Raw genomic sequence first — 17,976 nt, 5'->3', positions numbered from 1 at the left:
GCCAATCTCCGCGCTCGCCGGCCGCTCGCGTCACCGCGTTCTGGCCCCGCCCCCCCCTCAGAAGTTGCAGCTGGGGGGCGGGGGGTGAACTGGGTGCTGAGCTGGTGCCGAGCTCGAAGGAGATTGGGCCGTCTCGTGCGCCGTAGGAACCCTGTGGTGAGGCTACTGCAGGTTGAGCTTAGGAGGGAGGGGTGCATGCTTCTCCTCCGCGCTCTTTTCTGCGCACGCGCACATGGTGCGAGGAGGACCTGCAGTGTCCCCGTGTGGCCCGCGCGCTGCAGATCGTGGCCGAGCTAAGCGGGGCGGGCGTGATCCAGCGACTCGCAGAGCCGGCGCTCTGAGGCTGTCCACCCCCGCAAGAGCACGTGTCTCGTCCTAGTGTTGTAGGCGGTGTTGCCAGGTGTACAGTAATTAACGTATTTGTACCATAGTTTTCGCCCTTGAAGGATGCATGGTGAATAATAGAAAAAATGCTCAAAATATACGATAATTTTGAAGCAGGTGATTGATGCCGCGTAGTCACGCTCAGGAAACCTTGACTGACTTTTTTTTGGGTGGGAGGCGGTTGTTTTTAAGGAAATGGTTTCATGTTCCAAGTCAAATCTGCTAAATCTGTGAGTCATTCAAGAACCAAATGTGGCCCTATTACCGGCAAACATCCTCCACCCCTGCTTGGGGCCTTAGATGTTTCCAAATCCTTTGGCCGGCATCCTATGTGCAGGCCCACACCTGGAGGCTTGGGGTTCAGATGCCCCTGAGTTTGGTTTGCCCTCAGCTGTAAGGCTTCAGAGGCAAGCTAAGGAGGAGTCCCCCACTTCCATAAAAGTCAGCGTGTAACTCAGATTCTCCCACTGCAAGCTGGCCACTGGGAAGCTAACTATGAGGCTGTCATAGGGAGTCCTGTCTACAAAAAGACAAGGGTGCAACCCTGTACTACACAGTGCCATTTTAATTGTATTATTTCAGTTAAAGTACTTCCCCTGCTATCATCATAATCATGGTATTTCCCCTGCAGGTAAGCATAACTGACTCTTGGGTTTCTTATCAACACTTTCTTATGACTGCTTTTCTCAAAATAAAGAAATACTTCAATTGTGGTGACCCAGTTCTCACTCACTGGCAAGTTACAGTGAGCAATACAAAGTAAAAAGAAAATGGTTTATTTGCATTCTCACTTGCATATTTATCTGCATATTTCTTTTTCAGCATATCATAGTTTTTCAGCAAATACAATAATTTTGAGCTTCCGATACCAAAACTTCATATTTGAGACCTGGCAACACTGGTTGCAGGAGGTGGTATGGGGGGCAGCCCTCAGAGCAGTGATGCAGGGCCTGGGTGCTTCCCCATACTAGCACTGAGGGGAGGATGGGCACCCTCACAATTAACCTTGTGGTGCTGTGCAGCTCCCTGGGGGTCCTTGAGAGCTTTTGAAGGGTGCCCTGCCACAGCAGCACTGTTGTGCGTGCCAGCACCATTCACATGACAGGCCCAGAGATTTCAAACAGGAATCAGTTCTTTGCAAGGGAAAAACAGCTCCATTATTTTTCCATAGCTGAGAAGCCAGCAGCAGTGAAGAGCTGATGTTTTCTGAGGGACGCCTTAAGCCCAGGGATGGATAGTCAGAGTCTAAAAAAGTTGAGAACCACTGCTCCAGAAGGACAGCTGGCATAACCACAGCTGGTCACCTCTCTATGGAGGCACCAGGGAAGGAAGAGTACCAGGCACAGGCTGTCTTCACCTTGACTCCAAACTGAGAGCAGTCATAAATTGCTGGTTTGTTTTCCCCAGCTACGGAGTGGCTTTGCTGTTGCCAGTTCAGTGTAGAATGCACTTTACCCTACACAGCAACAGTCCCCATAAAGAATGTTACCTGCACTATATCAATGCATACATTTGTCATGGATGTCAGTTCTTGCACATAAGTGACTATGGGCATTTGCCTTGTAAAAGTAAGCTTTCTCCCTGACTTAGATAGTTGTTCCTTCCTTCAAATATACATGGTCATGTGTGTGCCAGAGACAGGGCTGGCCCACAATTTTTTGGGGCCCCCTGCAAGAAATAGTTTTGGGGCCCCTGCCCTGTGGAAGCCGGGGTGGGGGAGGGTGGCAAGCAGCCAAAGAAGCCAGCGGCAGGAGAGTGAGGTGGTGAGCGGCCAGATGTGAAGCTAGCGGTGGCACAGGGGGGTGGCGAGCAACCGAAAACCACCCCGGCCACAGGTTTCACAGTATAGCTAGAGATGCTCCTTTGTAGCAGTGCTTCTCAACCTTTTTAGACTTGGGGCACCTCACTCAAAGCACCCCTCAAAAAAGCCAGCTCTTAGTTTTCACTTGGTGTTTTTAACACAACAGATTCCTATTCAAAACCTCTGGGATTATCTTGTGAATCATTTTTTGCCCACCTAAAAATGCTAACATTGTGTATTTCATAGATTTCATAGACATTAGGGCTGGAAGGGACCTCGGAAGATCATCGAGTCCAGCCCCCCGCCCAAAGGGCAGGACGTCAGCTGGGGTCATAGGATCCCAGCAAGATAAGCATCCAGTTTCATCTTGAAGGTGTTCAATGAAGGAGCTTGAACGACCTCCGGTGGCAGGCTGTTCCAGACCTTGGGGGCTCGGACAGTAAAGAAATTCTTCCTTATGTCCAGCCTGAAACGATCTTGTAGTAGTTTGTGACCATTCGTCCTCGTCATCCCTTGGGGCGCTCTGGTGAACAAACGTTCCCCCAGATACTGGTGGTCACCCCTGATAAACTTGTAGGTGGCCATCAGATCACCCCTGAGCCTGCGCTTTTCCAGGCTAAAGAGCCCCAGGGCTCTCAGCCTGTCATCGTAGGGTCTGCTTCCCTGACCTCTGATCATGCGCGTGGCTCTTCTCTGGACTCTCTCAAGCTTCTCCACATCCTTTTTGAATTGTGGAGCCCAAAACTGGACGCAGTACTCCAGCTGCGGCCTCACTAAGGCTGAGTACAGGGGGAGAATGACGTCCCGGGATTTGCTTGAGAAGCATCTATGGATGCAAGCCAGCGTTTTGGTCGCTTTACTAGCCGCAGCATCGCATTGCAGGCTCATGTTCATCTTGTGGTCAATGATGACCCCCAAGTCTCTTTCTTCCATAGTGCTAACCAACATAGCACTGCCGAGCCTATAAGGATGCTGCGGGTTTTTTTTCCCAAGGTGGAGAACCTTGCATTTATCGGCGTTGAACACCATCAGATTCTCATCCGCCCACTTGCTGAGCCTGTCCAGGTCAGCCTGGATCATCCGCCTGTCTTCTGGTGTGGATGCTTTGCCCCAAAGTTTGGTGTCATCAGCGAACTTGGCCAGTCCGCTTCTGACTCCAGTGTCCACATCATTAATGAAGATGTTGAACAGTATGGGTCCAAGGACAGAGCCCTGGGGGACCCCACTGGTCACAGGACACCACGATGAGTGACTTCCATCAATTACTACCCTCTGGGTCCGACCCCGGAGCCAATTTTCCAGCCAGTGGATCGTGGAGGACCCAAGGCAACAATTGGCCAGTTTCTCCAAGAGACGATCATGGGACACCAGATCGAAGGCTTTTTTGAAGTCAAGATATATGACATCAATCTCATCTCCCTTGTCCAGGTGATAGGTCACCTGGTCGTAGAAGGAAATGAGATTGGTCAAGCAAGACGTACCCGCAACAAACCCGTGCTGGCTATCCCTTAAGATGTTGGCGTCGGCCAGTCCATTAAGGATGGCCTCTTTAATAAACTTTTCTAAGATCTTCCCCGGGATAGAATTCAGGCTGATGGGCCTATAGTTAGCCGGATCCACTTTCCTCCCTTTCTTGAAGATAGGCACCACGTTGGCCTTCTTCCAGTCTTCGGGCACTACACCAGAGCGCCAAGAGTTTTCAAAGATCCGCGCTAGAGGCTGGGCTATGATGCTCGCCAGCTCCTTGAGTACCCTGGGGTGAAGATTGTCAGGGCTGGCTGACTTGAAGGTATCCAGCTTCTCAAGATGTTCCTTCACAAAGTCAGCATTAATGGAGGGCAGGGGATCACCCTCACCCGGACTTCCCGGCCCTGTAGCGGGCACAGGCGTCCCATGGGGCTGATGAAAGACGGACACAAAGTACCTATTTAATAGGTTGGCTTTTTCCTGGGCGTCAGTTGTCAGTTGCCCCATCTGGTTCAGCAGGGGTCCAGCGTTGCCCCTGCTTTTCCTCCGGCTCCCCACATATCTGAAAAAGGACTTTTTATTGTCCTTGATGCTCAAAGCTAGCTGGAGTTCAGTTGCAGCCTTGGCTTTCCTGGTCTGCTCCCTACAGGACCGGACCAGTGCAGAATAATCCTCCTTGGAGGTGACTCCCATCCTCCATCCTTTGTAGGCCTTTCTTTTTAGCCTCAGGAGGTCTGCTAGGTCCCTGGAGAGCCAGGGGGGCTGCTGTGCCCTCTTGCTGCCTTTCCTCCGAGATGGAATAGACTTAGTTTGTGCATTGAGGATCGCTCCCTTGAGGAGCAACCACTCTTCTTGAACTCCCCTCTCCCTGTGGTCACAGTCCCTTAGGGCCTCACTGACAAGCCTCCTGAGCTTGTCAAAGTCGGCTTTCCTGAAGTCAAGGACTTCCGTGTTGCTGACTGACTTGCCAGCTTTTCGGCGGATGGTGAAGGTGATCAGCTCGTGGTCGCTGTCACCCAGCTTCCCATCGATCACTAGGTCGCCGACTAGGTCCTCCCCAGTAGCCAGCACCAGGTCGAGCAGCGCTTTGCCTCTCATTGGCCCATAGACTTCTTGAGTCAGGTAGAGGTCATCCACGCACGAGAGGAAGCTCTGCGACCGCTCAGATTTTGCTGAGCGATCCTCCCACGAGATGTCTAGGTAATTGAAGTCACCCATGACAACCATGGTCCTGGAGCAAGCTGCCTCAGCCAGTTCCTGGGCAAACTCCTGGTCTAGCTCAGGACTTTGGGTGGGAGGTCTGTAATAGACTCCCACCATTGTGTCCCCTGTGCCGTGTTCCCCATGGATTTTAACCCAGAGGGTCTCCAGCCGTCCACTCTGGTCGCCAATATCGACTTGCAGGGACGCGTAGCTTTCCTTAACATAGAGAGCTACACCCCCGCCCCTTTTCTCTACACGATCCCTCCTGTACAGGGTATAGCCATCTATCCCCGTGGTCCAGTCATGGGTGGAGTCCCACCAGGTCTCCGTGATCCCTATGACATCGTAATTGCTTGCACTGAGCAGGAGGATGAGCTCCTCCTGCTTATTCCCCAAGCTCCTGGCATTTGTGTACAGGCAGGCAAGTGCCCCCTGGGGGGCTCCTTCCTTGCCCACAGATTTTACCAGGGCTGGGGCCGGGGTGGGCTCCCTTGAGTGCCGTGATCCACTGGCTTTGCAAGGATTGTTCAGCGGGCCAGCAGTGGCGGTACTCCCCCCGTCCCCCAGCGGGCTTAGTTTAAAGCCCGGTGGAGCAGGTCAGCCAGTCTGGCTGAGAAGAGCCTCCTCCCTAGGGGAGAGAGGTGGAGACCATCTCTTCCCAGCAGCTCGCTGCCTCTCTCGCCAAAGAGCGGGCTGTGGTCATGAAAACCAAAGCCTTCCTGACGACACCAGCGCCGCAGTCTTTGGTTGACCACATAGTTCCTCCTGTCCCTTCTCAGCCCATAGCCTGAGACTGGGAGGATCGACGAGAACACCACCTGTGCCCCCAGACCCTTAAGCCCCGCTCCCAAATCCCTGTAGCGCCTCATGACCTGGCTGGGAGTGCTCTGAGCCGTGTCATTGGTGCCCACATGAATAAGGAGCATGGGATAGTGGTCTGTGGGTTTGAGGAGCTTGGGGATCCTCTCCGCGATGTCCCGGATGCGGGCCCCTGGGAAGCACCAGACTTGCCGGGCTAAGGGGTCAGGGTGGCAGATTGGCCCCTCCGTCCCCCTCAGGAGGGAGTCTCCCACAACAAACACCTTACGTTTTGTCTTGGGGAGAGCAGGGGCGGGAGTTGCAGTTAGGCCCATGTTGCCTGTGGGGGCCGGCAACTCAGCAGGCTCTGCTGGGGCAGCAAGAGGTGCATACCTGTTGCTCAGTTCTGGCGGGGGAGGGGCCTTGGTGTGGCGGGCCTTAGGGCCCTTGACCACCTTGGTCCATGCCCCTGGCTGGACACAGCAGGAGGTCCCAGAGTCCTCCTCTGGCCTGGAGGGAGACTATGATCTACCCTCTGCCTCCCGGGGGAGAAGGGCCTGGCAGTAGGAGTCTATCTCCTGCTCGCAGTCCCTGATGGCACGCAGTCTGTGGACTGTGGCCTGAGCTCCTCCAGCTGGCGCGACAGAGACCCCAAAAGGGAGCAGACCCCGCAAGGGGAGGTCGCCATGCTCCCAGGCCCCAGAGCCTGAAAAAGGGACAGGCAGCCCCCGCAGCCGAGAGCCAGGGGCTCCGTCTGCGTGGAGCCTGGAACCAGGGGCTCCGTCTGGGTGGCTGTCTCTGAGGTGCCAGAGGGGGGGGCCGCAGAGCCCGAGGGGACCCTCGGGGTGCGGCACGTGCCCATCCGTGTCATGCCTCTGGTAGGCTGGCTACGGCTGGGACTGTCTACCCTGGGGGGTGCGCAGGCAGGGTCTGGCGCCCTCCCGCACGCCCTCCTGCGCGAACTCCGCGCTAACTCACGCGCCGGCAGAGAAGCAGGCCTGTTTGTGCAGCCTGTTCGTGCGGCTCCGGTCGCGTGGCTGCCTGGGGAGCTGGGCGAAGTAGGGGCCTGGGCGGGGCTTGACCCGGCCCGGCTCCACTCAGCTGCCGCCTCCCACATACACACTAAGGGGGTTAGCCCCTTCTCTCCACAGGCCCCGCTTACCCCGGCTGCGCTGGGGGTCAGCGGGGGGCTCCGCGGCTGCTGGAGGGTTTCTGGGGGGCTTCGGGGGAGCGGGGGCACAGCGAGCTTTCACCCGCGCGTCTCTCTCGCCGCTCCCGCATCCCGTGTAGTACCCAGCAGCACCCTTGAAAGGATCTCAAGGCACCCCAGGATTTCCTATCATGCCCTGGTTGAGAATCACTGTTCTAAGGAGTTAGACAGAAGACAGAGTTGTCAGTAAGAGCTATAAGCTTGGGCTGACTGAATTGCTAGGACTATTTTTATTCTCTCAGATAAATTATGCTTTTTTTAAAGGTATATGTCAAGCAGTCCAGAGTCCAATACCACTTCAGGGGGTGGTGATCAGGGTGGTATATGTAAAAAAGCAGAAATGAATAAACCATGATCTACATTATTTATCTTACTGAGCTCACCATGCCTAACCCTGAAGGTTTTTTCATGAACATCTTTAACCTGTTTCATTTTGTACTTAAGAAGCAAAAATCCTTAGTAAATAGTGACTCAGAGGCTTCCTCTTGTGTCTGTATGGAAAATCATGAGAGTTTTTAACAAGAAATATTGTATAAATGTTATGTATTGTTACTGAAAATAAAAAATTATTTGGGTTTTTTTCTACAAGAGTGAACATACGTGTTTTAAATACAAACCAGATGTCAATGGAAAGTGATGGCTGAAAATGTTAATGCACTTGTTACCTAAACTTAGTGATAGAATTTAGGTGGCGGTACTGAAGTCATAAAAATGGCTTGGACAAGAATAGTCTGTTCTCTGAAGGCAGTGTTTATTCAGTACAGCAATTTACAATTTTAAGCATAAGACAAGGAAACAACAGAAAGCTTTACCAAAGTCAAGACACAACAAAATAAGACAAAGAAAAAAACAAAAAACCTAGCCTAAGTTAAGACACTATAGAAACTTTGAATGTTTTACGCAGTCCTAAGGACAGAGTGTCTCCCTGTAGCCAGACTTTCAGAAGTTTTCTGGGGTTCACAGTTCTTGGCAAGTGGGGAGCGGAGGTCCACAGTTTTCATTGTTGCTTGCTCTTTTATGAGTGATCCACGCCCCTCCTCTGCCCTTGGTTGGCCTGAAAATGACACATCTTTTGCCCCTCTCAGGATGCTGGTCTGGTTTTCATACCTCCTACAAAATTAGGTAAAGGGTCAGTAATTGTTGCAACTATGCCATGCATTTGTCAAGAGACTTATTTTTGCTGCAGAAATGCTAATCAAAATTAAGGAAATGACAGATTTACATTTGCCCATGCAAACTGTTCTGTCCCCTGATACACGTGAATTATAATACGATCTTAATTACATGCTTATAGGCTACTTTTTCTGGCTCATTCAGTGTGCAGGGGGCAGAATTAATACTGTCTCTGCTAGCCTAATTCTGTTTGACCTCTGTGATGTCTTCATATATTCTTCCTCAAGAATTATGCTTTTTTTGGCTTTCCTCACCTTTCTGACCACAGGTTCAGCACCATAGGGGTGCTTTAACCTCCCCTTGTTTCTCTCAGTATTCTCTGCATGGTAGCAGTCTTACTCATTCATTACTAAATTTACCTCATACATTTTCAGTTTGCCCTTTCCAGCTTCTACCATAGTAAAGCCTGTTATGCAAGTTCACAATCCAGATGATAGTTCTGATATAATTCCTGTCCTGTTGTACAGAAGACCTTGCCACTGCTTTCTCATTTACAAAAAATACCCTTACTACCATCTTTCATGTATTTCTATAATCTTGATCCATTCTCAAACTGCCTGCCTTAGCCAGTAGGACCAAATAGCTGTATTATCTTACTTCCTTGCCACTGTGACTACATCGTATCATTAATGGTCTCTGTTGAATTCTATCTTTTTTGTACATAGTAGGGTATCCTTTTCTTCCCTTTAAAGCACTCTATTACTCTTCCTGTCTCCTTCCTTCACACCATAGCCAGCTCTTTCTGTTCTTTTCACCCACTAATTTGTGCTGTCTTGTACACCCTATTACAGGCTTCCTTATTATTGTATGCCAAGGTCATTCTGTTAGAAATACTTTGAAAATATATTTACTCTGAAAGGCCTTCAGGTCAGAGTGCTTCTATTTGTTTGGCATAAGCCAATTACTATAGATGCAGGGATAGTGGCATACAAGTGTTTTCACTAGTATAGGTTTATTGGTATAGTTTCTATCATCTACTCACTGTAGTGCTTTTCTACCCATAAAACTGCATGCACACCAACAAGTTAAACCAAAAGAGTTAAAGCTGCACAAGAAAATTCATGTAAACAAGCCCTAAGAAAATAAAGAAAAGCAGACTTCTGTGTGTCACTGAAGGTTTGTCTTATTGCAGTATGAGTTTAGACTATTAGCAAACAAAAACTAAATTTAGCAGCAAAAACCATTCACTTTGAAACTTAAAAGAATGCCAAACCTTGTTGCTTCATAACCTTTTATATCGTGTTATGAAGAGATCAATACTCCTGATCACCACTCATTTTGTACATTTGGACATTTTTCTCAGGTCTTGCAACAGAGGACATGTTTAATGAAGCTGAGGTGCATGCTGCTTTTTGGCATGTGTTGGTGATGGAATGGAAAGCCTCATGAAGTGTTGGAGTATATTGTCAGTGGTACAGTGCTGTAGGCAATTTGTTGGTTAAAAATCAATGTTTAACCCTTAACTTGTTTCCACTCTTTAAAGGTATTGAATGGATAGAGGATATCCTGTCACACCCTTAACTACCACTATAGTTACAATTTACGACTTTTCTATTTTTATTTAGTTTTGAAATATCACAGTGGATTGTCTGCAGAATTAGGAGAAAGGAAGTGGATTTGCCTGGGATTAGAGAGGGATAGCTTGACTGAAGCTCCTCTAAATTACAGGAGCCTTTCTGAAGAGTGCAAGAGGATGTGCTTCAGTATATTCCTTATAACAGTTAGTTTCTATTTAAATTACCAAACAAAGTATACTTGCAGCAGCCCTCTCTGCTTTGCAAAGAAGCCATAACATGTGGTAGTTGGGAAGCATCTGTATGTAGAGTCCCTCACTTCCCAAAGCCTTTTGTGGACTTCTGGATATTGGATACTGCAAGGAATAGCTGGAGCAATGGCAGGGTACACAGACTTGTTCTATACCAGCAGGTGTGTGTATGGCACTGCCATTTCCTCTAGACCTCCCATCTTTGTTCGTCAGAAACATCTCTCTCAACTTTCATCAACGTTAATATGGGACACCTGCAAGTGCAATTGGTGCCATCTAATCCAATGCTAGAGGGTGAACCAATGACCTACATAGAATAGTACGTGCTTTTTCTGCTGAAGAGAAACTCCTGTTATAGCCTCTATGGATTGGGCACAGAGAAGTGCACATAATGTACTGAGCATGAGCAGTAGATCACATAAGCAAAATGTGTGAAGAACTGATATAAGAAATATATTTTGGTGTTTCACAATTTTCAAGTCATCGTGGTTTCTTAAATTGTTGTATAATCTTCTCACTACAAGAATTGTACCTCTCCACACAGATTACCAATAAGCATCTGAAGGGCAAAGAGTTCAAATTCTATCATAGATCCTATTACTGCTTGCATTATGGAGTGACTGCTAGCTAGCCCCACAGAGAAAGAGGCACTGGAGGGGAAAAAAAACAAAAAAACAAAATCGGTCACATACTTTCCCAGTAGGCTATGCAACTATTCATTAGCTAGTAATAGAACACTAGTGACCAGGAATCCTAATATTTTTGGCCCTGGAAGAGAAGCATGGCTTTTTGTGATTAGAAATATGATAACCAAAACTAAGGTAATCAGTCTGAAAGGCAGTGGATAGTTTTGAGGTCTGTAATGTTAGAAACATGAATTCTGGGAAGTAGCATCAATAAGGTGGGGTGATGGAGGTAGCAGCCCTGGGCACCAGTTGAAGGGGGCTGGAAAAATAGCAGTTGCTGCCTTAGCCACATCATCACACTTGAGGCATGGTGGTAGCTGGAAGCCACTGCTGTCTCCATGATCACAGCTGCCCCAGGCTCCCAACTGATTTCTTACATCACTGATACTGGCCCTGCAGTAGTAACTTTGCATAAGCTTAAATTATTTTAAAAGTGCAAAGAATGTTTTCTTGGCTGAAGTTCCCGGCCTTAGTCAGCAGAAGTGAAATTAATTAAATGGTAGAATAGATACATTTTGAACTGCTGCTCCTAAACATCCTAGATTAGGAAATTATTCCCTAAGAGAGTAATTTAGTAGGAGAGTCTCTTGCACAGCTTAAAAGTATGTGTGCATTCTTCTACAGATTTATTAAATTAATGGTGTATTTGATCACATCACACTTTCTATTACAGCTAAAAAGTTCTAAGATGCTTTGTTGACCATCCCCTTCACTCAAGCAATCTTAAAAAAATAAAATCAACACATGAATGTCTACATGGCTAAAGGACAAGACCCAGAGTATATTACATTTCTTACAAAAAGGGTACAAATAAAAACCAAGATGTTCCAATGAAAAATAGTTACCAAACTATATTATTGAAATGATAGCCACGCTATAATAATTTATCGTCATTGATTCACCATGAAATACTCAAAAAATGGGGCCGTGGTTATGGCATGATCACATTTCGGCATTTTCCACTTCAAGTTTTTGAACAATTTTCAGATTTAAAACTCGTGTGTGGAGAATTGTAATGAACTTGTAACTATGGTTCAGCTTTCACTACACACTTTATTCCCTCTCACTATTTGCATTATATTGTGGTCTAATAGCTATGAATTTTTCACAAAGAAAGTAGGGCAAGGTAGCAAGATAGAGACAAATTAGTTCAGAGAAGCATAAGCTTTCATAAGCAACAGCCTACTTAGTCAGATGGAGGATGTAGCATCTGACAAAGCTTTTTTTGCCTGTGAAAGCTCATGCCCACCGGGAATTTGTATCCAGGAGAACTTTTTCAGTCTTTCTCCGATGCCCGATAAAGGGTGTCTGTGCTTGAAAGCTTGCAATTAAAGAAATTTTCATTGGAAAGATCTTGTTGGTCACCTCCACCATGAGCCCTGATTGCTCGTGTCTGTCTGAAACAGCCTCCAAGGGCACCCTCCATGTTCAGTGCATCCAGGTGAGTGTGCACATGCGTTTCCCAGGAGACAAATAACAGCAATACATAGTTGTGCCACTGCTACTTGTCCACAGGGAATGCCTTTGGACGCGTGCTCTGGCATGCGGCAAGGTACCTTGGATGGGGACGGGGTGGCTGGGGCTAGCACCTGTGCTGGCCTCAGCAGTCTTACCTGGGGGGCTTCCAGGGCTCCAGCAACCATAAGCCGAGCTCATGGAGCCTAGTCGGCAGCTGGAGCATGGCTCCGACCAGCCAGGCTCTGGTTTCAGGTGGTGCGCTCAGCCACCACATCTGCTACCCTCGCCTTTTATTTTTTTTGGAACTGTTTTTTTGTTTTGTTTTATTTTTACACTGGGATCTCCTCGTGTCAAAAAAGCCTGTCATGCTACATATTAGTAGCACAGCAAATGCCTGCATGTTTAGTGTATGTAGTTTGTGGCACCGCAAACTCTACATGCACTCTCCATTGGATGTGCCCCAAGGTGCCACTCTGCCCTACCTTCTGCTTGACTTCAGACTAAGTTTAGCACTTCTGTAATTATCAGTAGTAAGTTATTTAAAACTTTCTGCAAATTGTATTTTGTTTAGCATATTGAGACAAAAGAATAATTTGATAAGTATAATGAAGTGTATTACAAAGATTCAGTGCAAATGGCATGCATTCTAATTTGCTATGGAAAATATGCACTAGTACCCTTTAAGACAACTACTTATCAAGAGCAAATTCTATTGTGATGCAGTTGGCCTAATAAAAGATATCACTCAAAGAACCTTGCCTGCCTATGTCCTTAGACCAACACAGCTACAACCAAAAACCTAGTAACTTGGAAACTTCACAACATGAAGAAAAAAGAAGCTATCCTCAACAGTGACATATACTTTCTAGGCCTATGCAAGAAACACAACATCATAGTTGGTCTGATAAAAGATATCACTCAAAAAACCTTGCCTGCCTATTGTGATGTAGATGCATGTATGTTTGTACTAATTATGTTTTAAAAAAAGAGACAAATTAGCCAGAGTATGTTGTTAGATCAGTAGGACTCTGGCACAGATTCAGTGCATCAACTAATTAACCAGATTTTTCTGTATTTGGAAGCATTTTCACTAAAGAAAACTGAAGGAAGAAAGCACTTTATTCACAGGCTAAAGTCCCTCCACAACCAAGCAGTTAGTCCAATAAAAGATATCGCCCACAAAAATCCTTGCTTTTCATTAATGACCACTTAAAAAAAAAAAGAGAGAAAAAATTAATCTTACTTATTCTCCATACATGTGATCAGCATAATTCCCTGTGCACTACATTGAAGCGCTTTCCATGCCATTACTGCTGCAGATGCACATGTTCCTTTTAGGACCTCATTATAGAAAGAATGGCCACAGGCTCGGTGTTAGCCCTGGATACTTGTGCCACGGTGTAAGGACAACTCACATAAGATATCCTCTCCAGCCTAGTACCAAGATCAAGGATGGCTAATTCCCTTTTTATACTTAGATCACAACTTCCATTTACATCATACACCTCCATTACACATTCTGTTCCTTGTACTTAACATACCATTGCAAGATCTTTCAACTTCCTGTAGGAATCAGCCTTCCCACGTCACTGTCATCTTGTGTTTTACACCAATGGTCACAAGTTTCAAAGGAACAAGTCAGCAAACCTGTTCAAATGCCAAGTGGGCCAGTGGTCCTGACCCAGTCTGCTGCCACTGTTCCTTCCCTCTGCCACCCAACTGGAGCACGGCCTGTGCACATTCCATCTTAAGTAGTTTGTGTATCAGTCACTGCTCTCGTAAGGCTTATCTGCCTAGTGCTTCAGCAGAGCCTTTATGTGAGCAGTATATGTACCGATTAATGTTCCACTAAGACTTACAAATCTTAAGTAGAGAGAAAGTTAACTAGTGTGCTGTGTTGTGTCCACCTGGTTCATCATTCAGCTGCTTCTAGATTTTATTTAATCTGGACAAGCCTTTGCAGAACAAAGTAAATTTGTCCCAGAATAAGTATACCCTTCTCCCATTCTTTAATCAATATTTACACTAATTCTATAGCCAAAACTGGCAACAGAGCACTAAATTTGGCATTTAAAACAGCCCTCTGGTTCTGCTAAGAACAGAGGTCAAAGCAAAAAAACAAACAAACAAACAAACAAACAACCCCAAAAACACAACATGTGGAGACTACTGCTTCCTCACCAAAACCAATTTTAACACGTAATTTTTTCTAATATTCTATTTTCTATCTTCAGGAGTTTCAGCTCTGCAAGCTAGATTTCTTGTCCCCTCTTCAATAGTCTTCAAACAACATCAAATCAATACAAAAGAAAAAAGAAAAGGAAGGAGCTGGTAGTCTATTTCAGAATTTTATTAAATTCAAAGTCATAAAAACGTTACAGAAACTTCAGAGATAATATGTACAAATATCCTTAAAAAAAACAAATACAGAAAGCCATACGCAATTATACATATGAGCTAAACATTAGGTATTCAGTGTTCCTGCAATTAGGACAAGAACATATTTAAAAAGGGGGGGGGGGGGCACAAAGGGGGAAGGGACAAGTTTACTAGCATCTGTTTGAAATGCAAGGTACAGCAGCTCTTGTGCAGTTTGGCCCCTTATAAAAATTGCATAGTATGGACATTAACCCTCATGTCAGAGGGTCAACCAACATGTATCCAAGGTATTACAAGAAACAATATTGTTGCCATCTCAGTTCATTAGAATATTCATGATTGCCAAGTCACATCATCCCACATCCCCAGTAGAACATGAAACACGTATAAAAATTAAAATCCCCTAATCTCCTTTCAGTTGTGGTTGTTCTTTTACTAGGTTTCTACTTCTGTCTTCAGGTAATAAAGTTACGCATTTAGTTCTCTATGCATTTCATTCATTTCCTTTATCTGGGGAGACAAAATGTGAGGGGAAAAAGTTACAAATACATATATGGGACGATAACCAACCATTCTATTTATCCCTCTAACAGAAATGGGCTTAGTATCCCAAATTCTCCTTGGCTGATGGATGTAAGCTCAGCACTGAGTTAACTGGATAGTCGTTCCTCCCCAGATACGGAACAGTTGACATACAAAAAAAGCCTTGACCTGTGGATAATGGCAGCTTTTCAAGGAGCACTGATTGGGAACAACTCATATCACAGCCTGTCTCTATGACAGGTTCCCAACCACCAGGCCACGGCTTGGTACCGGGCCACAGTGAGTTGGCTGTGAGGTCGTGGCATGAGGCCCCCCCCTGCTCAGAGCCCTGTCCATCCACCCGGCTAAGTGGCTTTCGGGGTCACATCTGAGCTTCCAGGGTTAAAGCCGGGCAGTGGGGGAGCCCTGGGAGGGAAGCAGCTGGCTCAGCACGTCCTGTCCCGCTCCCACTAGGCCGCAGTAAAAAAAAAAGTTGGGAATCACTGCTCCATGACTATCCAAGACACGTAAACTAAGACTTTAAGCAAAAGACAACACCAATACAAAGGTAGATATTTTAGGTGGAATAACTGCGCTTTTCAGACTTCATTTAAAATAATTAAGCAGCAACTATTTCAAAACAAGAGTCTACATTCACCCAGTAGTAACAAGGAAGAGATTGGTGTAGGTTTATACTATGCACTCCAAGTCTGCCCGTCTTTCCAATTTTTCGATTCCTTACATTAAAACCTCAAACAAGGTGTTTTGCTGAAAGGTGGAGCCATCCATTATGTAATGCAGTGGCATCAAAACACAACCACAGAGAAGTGTCATCTGGCTTGCAGGACTCCCAGAGGCTGGGAATTCAGGGGCAAACAATGACTGCATTAACCCCCATGCCACTATCCATCCCATCATATCCAGATCTAACCCAAAGAGGGATGAGTTTGACACTCAACCTAATCCAATGGAGAGGTAGCTCTCTATGTCAGTGGCTGCTATACCTCAAAACATGTAGCAATAATGACTTGTCAGAATGCTACTCTAGCCAGTGCTAAATCAAATTAGGGTGTCAAGAAGGATTTTTACTCCCTCCTGAGAAAGAGTTGCAGCCAAGATGCCAATGCCCTCTCTCATTTAAGGCCTTTTAAAAACGTCACAATATCCCAAACAGATATCTTGCTACAGATCCTGGGTTATGCCTTCTAAACAAGGCTAATGACCAAAAATCTTAGGCATGTTAGAAATTCAAGTAGTTTTCTGACTTGTGCTCAGATAAGGTGAACTTAATCCAAAAGAGCTTCTTGCTCTCAGAATTGCCTAATGTGCCTGGAGTCATTCTAGGCCAGGGGTTCCCCAACTGTGGTACACATACCCTTGGGGGTACACAAGACATCAATGGGGGGGAGGGGCAGAGTACACAGGAGAAATTGTGTAATAACATCTAAAATTTTAATTATAATAATTGGCATGTAAGGGGTTAAAATATAAAACATATGCTGGTAAGGGTATGCAATAAGAAAGTTTAGGAACCTCTGACTAGGCCTTAGCCAGACAGACATTTCTGCACATGCACACACACGCACGTACCTCATGCTTCTCATATTTCCCTCTTCTTCTATTGGTAACAATCTGTCAAAGGACGGGAAGGGAAAAAAAGTTAAAATTTTCACTTTGTTAAAAAACAGTCAAAGTAGGATCAAGAGTTAAAGTACTAACTGGGCTTAAAGTCCTTGAGGACCAGCAAGTAGCAAAAGTAGTAAGGCAAGTTGTCAACATTGATGGGTTAAGACAACTGCACACGAAACACTCTAATTTCCAATACATTTCTACTTGCATGATGTCCTAGTGACAGGGAAAAACCTTGGTCCTTGAACTCATTTTTGAGAGTTCACTGGACACTTTTCCGACTAATTACAAGGGAATCTATGAAAACCCACTTTGTGCTCCATCATAATTATCAACACTGCTTAAGGCTCATCTGTCGAGGAATGCTAGCACATCACACCCTCTTTTAGCTTTAAACAAGTGTCATAAGCAACTACTTACCAGTACAATAATTCCAGCAACAATTGCTAGTACCACCACGACAATGACAGCAATGACACCATTAGTCAGATGTTTCATAGAAAATTCTGGTGGCTTTTCATCAACATAATAGATTAGAGTTTTCTCAAACACTAGAGGTTCTGCATTAACGCTGAGGCTTAGTTTCTCACCATGAAAGAGTGTGTCATCTTTGACCTGAGGATGAAAAGATGACACACCATTACTATGAAGTTAACAATAATCCACACAGACAGTGATCACCAGTAGACTATAGAACTATAGTAGACTATAGAGCTGAGTATAGGAATCTCTTGAAAGCCAACTATTTAATTATACTTACATCTTTTTCAAAGTAATAAGCAACATCAGCTATGTCCACATCTCTAGTAGACTTTTGGGAAGCATTCTGTTTCAGTTCAATAATGACAAGAGGCTTTTTGTACTGCAAAAGTAAAATAAGTACTGATTACATTTTGTTGCTTCCTTAAGCAGCTGTGTATACTTTACAATCCAACCTATTAAATTCACATTTAAAAGCAATACCACCAATTTAATATTTATAAGAATAGTTAGGCTCTTGGTCAGCAGTTTTTACAGGTATTAAGACAGAGACCTTGGAAAAAAAGAAGAAAGCATATTAGCAATGTTGCTTAACTATTATAGTTGAATCAAATTTTAATTGGAGAAGGAATTAAAAATTCCTTTGGAAAATAAAACTGCTAAGGACCTGTTGCAGTCTGTTTGCAATACAAATATAGAAATATCTTGAATAGCTCATGAAGAGATTGCAAGGAGATGACTTACAGAAAGGGAAGTTGAACAGTTAGAGTAGCTATTAATAAGCAAGGACAATGCTATTTTTGAGGGGAATAGATTTCCCCCCACCCCTCATTCTTCCCCAAACAGAGAACACAATCAAACCTACTCTTGCCAGCACAGAGAACACCATATTACAAAGGTTCCATCATCCTAATAGAAACGGAATATTTCAAATTAAAACAGTGCAGTGCATTGTCTCCCTTCAATGTAAGCATTTAGACACTGACAAATTAAACATTCAAACCAAAAAAAAACCAACTAA

At 45.5% G+C, this 17,976-nt stretch overlaps 1 protein-coding gene across 1 annotated transcript in view; it reads right to left on the bottom strand.

The window, feature by feature from the left end:
- Positions 1-14,280: 14,280 nt before the first annotated feature.
- The window catches only part of EPCAM (epithelial cell adhesion molecule), a 48,417-nt gene continuing 44,721 nt past the window's right edge, over positions 14,281-17,976 (bottom strand). Inside the window, exons 6-9 of the mRNA XM_006273921.4 lie at positions 17,236-17,337; positions 16,896-17,090; positions 16,437-16,478; positions 14,281-14,834 (exon numbers count right to left, since the gene is read on the bottom strand). Coding sequence (XP_006273983.1) covers positions 14,793-14,834; positions 16,437-16,478; positions 16,896-17,090; positions 17,236-17,337 — 381 coding nt within the window. The 3' untranslated portion in view covers positions 14,281-14,792. The remainder of the gene's footprint in view (positions 14,835-16,436; positions 16,479-16,895; positions 17,091-17,235; positions 17,338-17,976) is intronic.

The sequence above is a fragment of the Alligator mississippiensis genome, chromosome 1 (genome assembly GCF_030867095.1).
Source record: "Alligator mississippiensis isolate rAllMis1 chromosome 1, rAllMis1, whole genome shotgun sequence".
In the NCBI taxonomy this organism is placed as follows: domain Eukaryota; kingdom Metazoa; phylum Chordata; order Crocodylia; family Alligatoridae; genus Alligator; species Alligator mississippiensis.
Note: the sequence above shows the minus strand (reverse complement) of the source record. Positions and strands in the feature narration are given on the sequence as shown.